Source organism: Octopus bimaculoides, unplaced genomic scaffold (assembly GCF_046866305.1).
Source record: "Octopus bimaculoides isolate indiv1 unplaced genomic scaffold, ASM4686630v1 contig82, whole genome shotgun sequence".
Classification (NCBI taxonomy): domain Eukaryota; kingdom Metazoa; phylum Mollusca; class Cephalopoda; order Octopoda; family Octopodidae; genus Octopus; species Octopus bimaculoides.
In genome coordinates this window covers 57,892-70,856 of record NW_028315332.1, presented here as the reverse complement: position 1 = coordinate 70,856, position 12,965 = coordinate 57,892, and the positions used below count along the sequence as shown (strand labels likewise).

Genomic DNA, 12,965 nt, shown 5'->3' with positions numbered 1-12,965 from the left:
TTAAAAACTGTCAGATGCAGACTGCACACACGCACACACAACGCTGCTGCTTTTGGTGATGATGATGATGATGATGATGATGATGATGATGATGATGGTGGTGGTGGAGGTGCTAATGATGATGATGATGATGGTGGTGGCGGTTGTCGTCTGCTGCTGCTGCTGATGTTTCCGTTGTTGCTTTCGGTCGTCTGCTTTTCACCAGACATACATTATACATACATGCATGCGTATACATACATACATATATATACACGTGTATATGTATATATATTGTATGTATATCAATTCAAATTACGATGAACGTAAACAAACAAACGAAGGTTGCTTTCAGAAGCTTTGAGATGTCTTAGAAAGTTAAAGAAGTGATTTTCAATTCTCAATCGCAGAATAATGCTAATAATAAAGCCTGAACAGGATAAACTCCCCCCATTTTGAAGGGAAACAGTGTCGGCGGTTATACACACACAAACATGCATATATACACACACACACATATATACATATATACACACTCACACAAACATGTATATATAAACACATACATATATACACACACACACATATATATATATAAACACATATGCATATATAAACACACACACATATATATACACACTCACTTGTCTATAAACACACATATATACACACACATGAGGAATGTGTAGAATGCAATGTATGCGATGCAGGTTCGATTCCCAGGTGAACCCATTTACAATAATAATAATAATAATGAAGATGAAGTTTAATATTTCTGGAAATATTTATTTGTCAAAATAGAAAAAAGCAAAAGATTGAAGTCCAGGAATAATTCCAAAAACCATCAAAGAATTTTCTGAAACATCCAAACCAAGAACTTCAAAGACTTCATTTTCATCCCAACTGAGGAGTAAATATTTTGGATTATCTTTTAATCCCCAGATTATAATATCTTCAGATGTTTCCCCTTCAATATGTCCAGGTATTTCGTAAATATTGTTTCTTCTATCTGTTATATAAACACATTCACCAATTATGGCTAAATGAGGTCTTCCAATATAAGATTGCACACCATAATCTATTATTTCTTCTATTCTTATCCTCCTCACCAAAGACTTTTCCCTGAACCATTCCACTAAAGACCAATCATCCCACCTTCCAAACACCTCCTCCATCTCCCTCCTCAAAACAACAACATCACCAAAAGATGTGACCCCCACACCATCCACCCCTTCCTCTCCCTCCAACCTTCCCTTTCTCCCCATCCACCCCCAACACACTTCATCTTTACATTTCCCATCTTTGATATCAACCACATCCACATAATAAGAGTCAAAGATGTTAGAGTCTCTGCAAATGTAATAAACCTTGTTGTTCCTCCATATTCTTTTGTATTTCTTGTCTCTCTCTTCTTGAGTTATGTCTCTAATATAATGACCACCACACACGAGTTGATTGTCGTTGTATTTAGAAATGATGTTGTAGTATTTCTCAGTTCTGATGGTTTTTAAACGATGGAGATCCCTGTTGAAGACCCTCATTTCCTTCCCAAAGGCGACAATGAAACATTCGTCTGTCCACCGACAAATGTCCAGTGGTTCTTCTTCTTGTTGTTCGTATTGAAGTATGTCCACTGTTGTTGTTGTTGATCTGATTAATGTTAAACTTTCTCGAAACATCAACACACTCACATTCTCATCTAACTTAATTAGTTTACTGTTCCGGTCCCTAAAATCATAATTAACAGGTTCCTCGAATGCAGGAATGGAAAAAGGGACCATTGCTGTTCTATATGGAAGTCTCCTCACTGATATTTCATCAATTCCTGAATTATTAATCTCCGCTATGTAATTACCACATCTCACCTTTAATCTACCTTTACCAATTATTTCACCTGATTTACCTCTTCTTCCTCCATCTCCATCTCCTCCACTGTATTCCAGTTTATTGATTAATTCATTACTGAATATTTCTTTGTTCGTTTCAGATGTAATGGAAGGGAAACAAAGACCAGAATCAAGATTTAATAAAGACACAGATTCTAGAATGTTCACTTGGTCCCCATCAATTTTTATGCAATGACATTCAATCAATTCAATATGTTGACACCAGTAAATACCCCCCACTTTTCTCCATATTACACCATAAGGGACGAGACTTGACCAAGCTTTAGATTTCTTCAAATCTTTTCCATTCAGTTGAAATATTTCTTTTCTTTTAGGAACCGTGGCCATTATGTGTTTTCCTTGTGTAAAACACACACCACCAACTAAACTTGCCACATTTCTGTGACATAGCAGCTCCCCGTCTTTATCAAATATTTTAACATTTCCATTATTGGCTTTTTCACACACAACTGTCTTTCCTTCATCAGAAATATCAAAATCTTTTACTTGAACAGGAAATTCGTCTGTTTGTAAACGAGCAACCGGGAACCTTTCTCGATTCACCATAAACAACCCTTCAACATACAATTCATTCTCTCTCCAGTCCCACCCGGGGCTTCCAACAAACCTTGGTCCTTTACAGTCTATACTGGAGAAATATACATCATCTTTATAAATTCTTCTATTTAAAAATATTCTCTTGTATTCCCCATCCTGGGTCAAACACAAAATGTTTTGATATCCGGCTAAAACTGAATATTTCTCCCATCCACCCTGAATGTACAAAAAACTGTCATCAATTGTCATCCTGTCGACACTAGAATAACACTCCTTGTAGTGACTGACTGAATGTAAATATTGACCATCACTGTTGAAGAAAATGATGAATCTTCTGTTTAAGACAATGATGATATCTTCAGCAGTAACTTTAATATCACGGATGTCATCGTCATCATAATCTCCATCTTCTTTAATCCTCATTAATGGTTCAGGTATGTCTATTTGTTTTATTTCCTTCACATTCGAATGTATTTCATCAATATCTACAAAATAGAAATGACATACATCTCTCATTTTACTAAAAACCAGTTGATTGTTTGATAAAGAAGCCAGACATTCATATTTATTTCTCGTTTGGTAAATTACCAACGACAATGGAAATTCCACTTTTAATGTCAACAGTTGGTATTTCTTATTATGAAAACAATCCCAATTCGTAATGACCAGTGTGTTTGACTGCCATCGACACATTTTAATATTCTGATAAACATTGAATTTGATTGAATCCAAAAGTTGACCATCCAATGTGAATATCTTAATGTTTCTATTCCTCCTGTCCCATCCTGCAATCAGATTATTTTCAGTTATAACCAAACGATTAATCTCCACTGGTTCTTTGTCTGCCAAATGTTGAGGGAGAGGAATACGTCTGCCTTTATCAGAAACTGTCAGATCCTGTAGATATAAAGAAGAAGACAACATTTCACTGAGAGAAATGTTTCTGGAAAATACATCTACCAGGTCGATATAATAATTAAGTTGATTATTTGTAACGAGATCATTAACCAACAAATTATGATCGTTTATAGCAAACATACGGCTGCTGTCTACAAGATACACAAACATTTGGTCAATAGATCCACCGTAGAGATTGAGGGGACGTTTCACTTGGGACATTAAAACACTGGGGACCATCTTAATACTACAAGGATGATGACGACGACGGCCATGACCACCACTACTAATGAGCTTGAAAACTTCTATTTTAGACTTTAAAACACTGAGTATCCTCTTAGCATGACCATCACTGCCACTACTCTGACGACGTGCACTGCCATGACCACCACCATCTATTGTAAAGTTGTACTGAAATGCTTTTCCCCTAGTAACAATTAATAGCTTTTCTGTTTCCTTGTCTATTGATAATGATTTCACAAAACAAGGGATATTAATTGTCTTAATTGTTTCAACTTGATTAGAATTTTTCTTAATGGCTAAAATATCTAAATGTGATGGTTTATCACAATAACAAACAATTTCACCTTCACCCATCTTACACACCCGTACATAAGGCTGCCTTAATGATACACTTCTCACTGTCTTTGATAGGTTTCCGATGACCCTTAATTGTTTCTGTAGGGGTAATGTGACACCTATTTGATTAGAATCCCATCGACATATATCTGTAGCTGTAGACGGCAGAGATAATCTCGACACAATGTCTCCTTCATTAGAAATGTATAACAAGCAATCATGGTTGATGTCGGACACCACCAACTGTCCATTTGCCAGATTACATATTTCGCCAATGACAAGTTTTTTGTCATTCTCCTTTTCTTTGAGTCGTAAATTTAGATTTCTGATATAAGGATTTTTCAGGTGTAAACAACAGCCAGACGGCCGGTCCTGATACTTGTAAAGAAGGACCCTGTTGAGTTGAGTGTCCGGTAGATAAACAGTCCCTTGGAAAACAGCAATGTGAGGGTGAACAGGGAAAGGCAGTTGCCACTGCCATTTCATTTCTCCATATATATCATAACATATCAGAATAGAGTGTCTCTTGAAGAGGACATAAAAATAAACATTATCAGAGTAGATGTGATGAGGGTAGCCATAGAATGGAAGGTATTTTTGAAAAAGTTCTTCACCACATGTGGAATAAAATACCATTTTATTTTTGCTTCCATCTACGACCACAAAATTAATTGGAGTTGCAGCAATGGTGACATTAGAATGTCCCAGAGAAATTCTTTCTGTAATGTCAACTTTATCTTCGTTGATCAATAGGATATGGATCTCATTTTTGTTTTTAGTGGTGGTCACAGCTAAACACTTATTTGAGACAATATGACATACTTTCATGTAATCAGTTTGGACCTTTATTAAAGGACCTTTTCTTAGTTCAGGACAAGTGATACACTGAAATCCTTTCATTTCACGATAAAATACCAGGAATCTGTTTGCGTTTATTCTACAAGAGAAAGAAGGAAGTTCAAGGAAAACTAAATTATTTTGGTTAATTATTTCCTCATTATCAGTGAATAGTTTAGCTTTCTTGTTTTTGTAAATTATTAATGTAGAAGATGTAGACATAGGTAGAATATTTGTAATGTTGTTGCAATCCTCAATATCAATATAGTCTTTCAAGCTGGGGGTATGTAACTGGTGGTTGTGTGACAGTTTGGGCCAAAAGTCTTTATTTATTTGAATGGCATGTGGTTTGCCAAAATAATCTGTTACCAAAATGGTATCTTTACCAACAGAAATAGAGTGGCATTTCCTGCCAATGTCCCTCTTTGTCACACCACCTTTAGCCGAAATTCTGTAAATAATTTGTCCCTGGAGGACATAGAAATAGCTTTGGTACAGAGAGATTTTACTTGGGAAGTGCAGAGAATGGGTCTCTACCTCCCATAACAGTTGGCCGTCCATATTGTAACAGATTACTCTGTTAATACTGGAAAATGTAATTAAAAGTATATTGTGGACCCCTACAGCAATATCTGTAGGTGCTTCTTTGGTAATGAATTGGTGTTTAATTCTATTCTCCCCCCAATCCATTTGGTAAACTGTCTTACCAAACATTTCTACACCTATTAGTGTAGAATGTTCCAAGTAAGCAACCAAATATAACCCCAACTGTATCTTTTTAATCTTGAAACTAGTGGGGCTGATAATGAGAATCATTTCTTGGAAGGGGAGGGTTGCTAGAACCATGTCTTGACCAATTCTGGTGAAACTGGTGACAGAAGATGGACAATGGACATCATTTCTGTCACCGTCTCTTGTCACACAACATATTGTCATACAATGGTGGGAATAGGTAATCACTCCCCCCTGTATTACAATAATATTGGATATTGTGAGTTTGTCACATTCTTCTCCAGATTCCTCAATCTTTGCTTCTCTGGTCACAACTGGGCAAAGAGGACGATATTTTATTGCTATTTTTGGTTGAATGGTTTTGTGGTTGTATGGGTTACAAGTGACATAAATGTCAAAGAGTCTTTGTTGAAACCAATCAAGGTTTTGGTGAACAAAATCATTATTTTGTTTTGTAAATTCCAGAAATCTTTGCATTTTACATTTGATATTACGCAAAATACAAGATCCATCTAAACCCATGGAGTCCATGTGATTACATTCATCTTTTACATAATCTATAAACGTGTTGATGTGGTCTGTTTTGATTATTGTTTGGTAACATGTCACAATATGAAGAAAATTTGGTAACATGGACATTTCCCATTCTTCAGATTTCTTTGTGTCTTTTGTTTCCTGTTCTTCTGTTTTCTTTGTGTTTTGTGTATGTAATATTTGGGAAAGAATTGGTGTAGTTTCCTTATAAACCGATGTTGTATCACAGACTGTGGCAGGAATGAGAGCCAACATTTTGTTTTCTTCGTTAATCTTCTCCATTTTATGAATATGAAATTATTATCTTGTTCTGTTAAATATATTCTTTGCTCTTGATTTTGTCTTCTTCCTTTCAAATACAATTTATCTCTTCAAAATTCACAAATTTTTTACAACAAAGCTGAAATAGAATGAAAACTTTATTAGTTTTGTGAAAAGCTTTTGATAAAATAATATTTACTTGATTCGTTCAAACAATTTCAAGGAAAACACACATTTCATTAAATATATTTTAAAAAAATGATTATTTGACAGTGAAGTTAAACATTTAAACTATTTTCAATGGAATAATCATTTTAGAAATAGAACTTGAAGATATAAATACACCATTATCTTTATTGACTGAATATAAGTGATGGTGAAAAGTTTTGTAGTAAGAAGGAATATAAACATTTTGTTGAGGTTATTTCTACAGATATTATCGATAGAAATTATAGCCAGGACTGATTTCCTGCTACAACATTTCATATCTAAACGTCACACGGAAACAAACAATGAGATCAAAGACAAAAACATTTGTTGTTTGTTCTTGTTGTTTATCTCATTGCTTGTTTACATCTGACATCTCAATACGAAACGGTTTAGCTAAAAATCAGAGCCAACTGTAATTTCTATGGAATATCCAGTAAAGCTGGAGTTGAAACTGGTTCTCAACCTGACAAATGCTGTAAATCTCTCAACATTCCAATATAATCCACACAATTATCATAGACAACATTGATTAAACTTGGAAAGCTTATCAAAAGATGGGCTTCCATATAATCACACTGATACACAGCATGTTGAGAGGATCGTTATTATTTGTTCCTGATTGAGATAATAAAGATTGGTTAATGAATAAGCTTAATTAACTAAAGGTAGGTTCATCTTAATTATATTTAAGGGACAATGTTTGGGTAGCAATGAGAAAGATGTGTTTGTATGAAAAAGGGGTTTGGCAGGGGAAGTGTGTTTTGTTTTGTGTTAGGTGAGGAGATATAACTTGGTGTAGTTTATTATGAAGTATTGGGGGTTTAATGAGGTGGATTAGGAAATATTGGTGGGGTGATTAATGACATTCTGGTGACTCATCATCATCAGAATGATCCTCCACCCCCTCCTTGGTCTATGAAATAATGACTGTTACTCTATTGACCCCAGGAGGAATGAAAAGTAAAAGTGACCTTCTTCAGGATGTCAGCTCTTTGCATATACATGGACTAAACAAGAACATATTTTTGGAAAAAGCTGGATAAGGCTATGTTGTTGTTATTGTTGTTGTTGTTGTTGTTGACAACAAAGTTTATAAAGAGAAAACCAGATAATTGCAAATATTTCAACTGTAAAATTAAATTGGAATTAATGTTTATGTTTTCACTTGTGCCATTCTACTTGGTTTATTTTGGAGGAAGAAAAACCTACAAAAACTCTCATAATAATTATATTAGACTTTAATCTAATTGTATATGTATTTATATACACATACATATATATGAAAGAATATGTATAATATATACACAAAGATGCACATATGTATATTTATACATCCATATGTCCGTATCTATATGATCATCATTTTACCCCCACTTTCCATGCTGGAATGGGTTGGATGGTTCAAAGAATATCTTGCCTGAAGTTACATCTTCTGGTTTTCTTTCTACAGCTGGATGCTCTTCCTGACACCAACCACTGCACAATGTGCACTGGGTGCATCTTATGGCACCGTCACTAGAGACGATTACCATGTCCTTGACAAAAGTAAAGGTTCCCCTCAATCTCTGGGTTTCACATATACCTTGGGATGAGGGTAATAAATATATGGAAAGGAGGGGTTGAGTGATGGGGAGAGACTTAGGGAGGTCCAGTAACATCCCTAGTTTCATTGGAAGAATGGTGAAGAGAAGAGATTTACTGCCATTCTTTGTGACAGCAATAAGATAGCAGAGTAAAAAGAAGAGAGAGAGAGTTTGAGAGATGAAAGGTAGATACTTCTGCTAATTATTAATAAGTATATATATATATATATATATATATATATATATATATATATACACACACACACATACATACACATATATATAGACACACACATTTGGAATGAGATCCTGACTTTATCAAGAGAGGAGATGTATCTTTATTTTTCACATTATTTTTCACATTTAATCACAGACATCTTTATTCTGATGTATAATTTTATATTTTATATTTGACATTCTATACTTGACTTTCTAAGTTTGACAAATGTATGCTAATTTATATTTATAATTTATAATTCTTAATTTTGTAAAGTTCAATTTTTTAATTTTTAATGTTTAATTTAACGCTTAGTTTTAAGGTGATGTAAAATTAGGTTGAGAATATTTTGAATAAGAACCTGAAGATTTGTTGGTAAAATTGTAAATCTTATGATTATACACACACACACACATATCATTACATGGGAAAATGCAAGCTTGAAAAGTAATATTCTTAAGATTATAAAAACTCAGAAAAGTACAAGACAAGTTATTACACCTGTAAAAGTATAGGACAAACTATTACTTCAAGTAAAGTAAAGAATAAGAAACTTTTTACTTAAAATATTTTGGCAAAGAATGCCAGTTCTTCTAATTTATCACTCTTTACAATTCTCATCTTTTAAATTTATTGTACAAAACTGTATGTTTGTCTAATTAGTCACTCTTTTCTGTATTTAAGGAGATAAATTAGCCAAATTCTAATTAAATAAGTATAGTGTTATTTGTAAACTATAATAAAATAAGTTTTAATATTCAAAATTTTAATTTTAGCTGCAATATTTTTAGTAAAAAGTTTCTTATTCTTTATTTGAAGTAATAGTTTGTCCTATACTTTTCCAGGTGTAATAACTTGTCCTGTACTTTTCCAGGGGATAGTGGGGTAGGGGCATACGTTGGCTGCTATTTTTAGCGTGTCAAACGACCAGGCAGAGGCTCTTTCATTGGTTTGCTTGCTTGATGAGATTTTCTTTACAATATATGTATAATATGCATATATATCATCGGCAGAAGTTAGAGAGTAAGCCGTGTATTGGTGCTTATCAAACACAAATTTGTCCATTGTCACTCTGTAAGTTCTGACGAAATAACTTCTAAAATACAAAATTTTGTCAAAACCGTTAAGAGTAAACCGTGAGATGTGTTAAGACAGAGCTCAATAAATATGTAATGAATTCCTGTTGGGAGCAATAATATAATGAAAGATAATGGTGTCTAAAAGTAAAGGACATGAGAAATTAAAATCACGAGAAACAGTTTAAGGTGAAAAAAACAAACCTTACCCTCCCGTAGCAAATCCTTCCTCCACGTCACACTGCCTCGCTACTCCACCACCACCACCATCACCGCACTGGCCTTTCCCATCCCATTACACAACCCTCTTCTCACACCACTATGTTGTGTGTGGGTGGCTGTGACTAAGCGTATTTGAATGTATAACAAATATTTGAATGTATATGCGTAGGAATAATGCATGTGTGTGTGTGTGTGTGTGTGTGTGTGTGTGTGTGTGTGTTGGATGTATACGAGTAAGTATGTAGTTGTTTTGTATTGTGTCTGGTGATTAGTAACCAAAGCTAACAGTTTGGCTGTCTGTAGTTTGCTAGGCTAGAGAAAATATTAGCTTGCTTGGAAATAGAGCATCTGTCCATAGAAAAACTGCCTCAATGAAGTCTCAATTGACCGATGGGAGCAGAGAAAAGTGACCATTAAAAACGATGATGTTGATAGTCATGTGTATGCATGTATTTAATGCACTTTTTTGGGCTCTGGACAACTAATGGAGCTGAAAAAGTATCCATGTGACGATATACAGTGTGTTTAGGGTATTTTAAATCTGAAAGATCCCTTTCTCTCTACATGCGTAACCCCTGTCAATGTCTTCCACAGAGAAAGAAAGAAATGATGAGAAATCTTTTGTCTCCTGTGAAAATATATATAGACTGTATCAAATACATATTTGATATAGTCTATATAATGATATGAGAAACTAAATACAAATGTGAATGTAACTGTGTGCATGAATATACGTATTCTTTTATATGTATGATGGGCTTCTTTCAGTTTCCGTCTACGAAATCCATTCGCAAGGCTTTGGTTGGCCCGAGGCTATAGTTGAAGACACTTGCCCAAGGTGCCACGCAGTGGGACTGAACCCAAAACAATGTGGTTGCGTAATGCAGGGAAACGGTTGTATAATCAAATACCTGCATACCTGGAGAACTACATTGCACAGAAACAATTGTAGTGAATGAAAATAAATGTCCAACCATGCTTCTTCTTGTTGACTCCAATTTTTTCAATCATATAATAGATAGATAGATAGATAGATAGATAGATAGACATAGTTCCCGTCTTTCAAACATACTGTAAATGTCTTAGTACTAACAATTCAATTAAAATATCTGGTATATTTCCAAAGCTAGCAGTTCGACAATTAGATACAGTTAAATTATTTACCAGACTAAAAAAGTAATACTGCAGTTATCCTAAGGTATTTATTCTGGGTTCAAATTCTGGCAAAGTTTAACAGCTTCTCGTGTATAATTTACTGCTTGAAAATAAAATAATTTTCTATAAAACAGTATATTTATGTTTGAAATAGGTCTAATGCATATTTAACAAAGTAAATGCGTTACTAAATTGTTAATGAAAATAATTATCAAAAGATGACTTACCAAAGTCAATAATTGTGTTTGAATCTCAGCCTGAAGTCTTCGTCTCTGAGTTCAGTTCGTAGCAAAGAGTAGCAGAAATGTAAAAATCACAAGTCACAAGGCCTATTTGTATGCAGGAAAAAGTGGGCGTTAACGACTCGAGTGTGTGTGTGTGTGTGTGTGTGTGTGTGTGTGTGTGTGTGTGTGTGTGTGTGTGTGTGTGTGTGTGTGTGTGCGTGTGCGTGTGTCTGAAACTAGCACACGATCTGCTATGGATTTGATCACGTAGGCAAATCGTAAGTCCTTGACACCAATTATAACAGTGAATGCTAAGCATGTGTGTGTTTAGGTGTATATATATGTATATATGCCCATATATATGTATGTTTGTGTGTTTGTGAGTGTGCTAGGTTCCCACTACAATTACAAAAAGAAAAATACTTAGAAAAACAAATACAGACACATATATAAACGTACATACATTTATCTGTGTGTAGATAGATATATAATATATATCTTTATATTAAATACACGCACACACACCCTATATATATATATATATATATATATATATATATAATATATTTGATTTGTGTGTGTGTGCTTCTGCTTGCAGTGTAGTGTATATTTATGCCATATGTGTATGTATGTGTCTATATATACATATACACACATATGTATAAATAATAGGCACAGCGTGGCTGTGTGTTAAGAAGCTTGCTTCCCACCCACATGGCTCTGGGTTCAATCCCACTGAACACAGAATGTCTTCTATTATAACTTTAGGTTGACCAAAGCCTTGTCAGTGGGCTTGGTAGATGGAAACTGAAAAGAAGCCCGTCATATATATATATATATATATATATATAAGGATTAGATCGTTATTTAAAATACTGATCATATCAAGTGGACAGTATGGGAATAAAAACATTATAGGTAATAATTATTATAAAAATTAATAATTTTAATAAAATACACACACACATATATCTATATATATATATAATTATAAAATCTGGTAATTAGTCATATATTAATTAATATCGATTAATTATCAGGAGGCCAGCACATCTAAAGAATCAAAGAGATTCAGAAATATTATCTGCAATCTCAGGGGATTAAGGTACATTTTAAAAAAATAACGTCGACCACTAACGTGGACAATTAATGCGCTAGAAATAGATCACATCTTGTGTCTATTAAGACCTAAATTGTTCTCAGCATGAAATATAGCAGCATACCAAAAACGTGAGCGGGTAAGACATCTAAAATCACCTAAAAAATCATTATTAAACAGGAACCAGGTTTCGGATTTAACAAATTCTTACCATTTGTCTATTCCTCATCAGCCTGATTTGTAATGTAACCGTAATCATCAGAATCGTATACAGAGTTGCCCACCGCCATGGGTGCGCGTGCATATGGTTCTGCTAATTACAGCTTAATGGTAAAATTCAAAAGTCTTCGTTTTGGCGTGCTAATTCCAGGAATATTTCTGCAGAAAATATTTACTGCGTCGTATATATTCAGTATGAGATGTCATCATCATTTAAAGTCCGTTGTCCATGCTGGCATGGGTTGGATGGTTTGACCAGTGTTGGTAAGCTGGAAGTCTGATTTGGCATAGTTTTCTACAGCTGGATGCCCTTCCTAACACCAACCACTCCGAGAGTGTAGTGGGTGCTTTAATGTGCCACCAGCATGATTGCATTTTGCATGACACCTGCCTCAGCCATAACTGTGATTTTGCTGGGTCTTCTTCTCTAGCAGAACATAATGCCAAAGTCTCAGTCATTGCTTCCACGAGGCCCAACTCTCCAAAGGACCTCAGCCGCTTGGACTCCGTGAGGCCCAATGCTCGAACATTGCTCTTTACACGCCACTGACATCGGTCCCAGTTACATGACACCAACACCAGCCATGACTTGGCTTGACGGCTCTTCTCAAGCCTAGCATATCACCAAAGGTCTCCGTCACTAATCATTGCCTCTGTGAGGCTCAAAGTTCAAAGATTATGCGTCACCACTTTGTCC

The 12,965-nt window shown here is 34.8% G+C and overlaps 1 protein-coding gene across 2 annotated transcripts; it reads right to left on the bottom strand.

Moving 5' to 3' along the window:
* Positions 1-744: 744 nt before the first annotated feature.
* LOC149129277 (uncharacterized) lies at positions 745-11,034 on the bottom strand. 2 transcript variants are annotated; one of them, XM_089346626.1, is made up of 2 exons: positions 9,559-11,034; positions 745-6,402 (listed from the first exon to the last, which is right to left on the bottom strand). In XM_089346626.1, the coding sequence occupies exon 2, from the start codon at positions 6,282-6,284 to the stop codon at positions 765-767; it is 5,520 nt and encodes a 1,839-aa protein (XP_089202752.1). In that variant the 5' UTR covers positions 6,285-6,402; positions 9,559-11,034; the 3' UTR covers positions 745-764. The 2 variants fall into 2 exon arrangements, with proteins under 2 accessions (XP_089202752.1, XP_089202751.1); XM_089346625.1 differs by having other exon boundaries at positions 10,954-11,034.
* Positions 11,035-12,965: the final 1,931 nt, after the last annotated feature.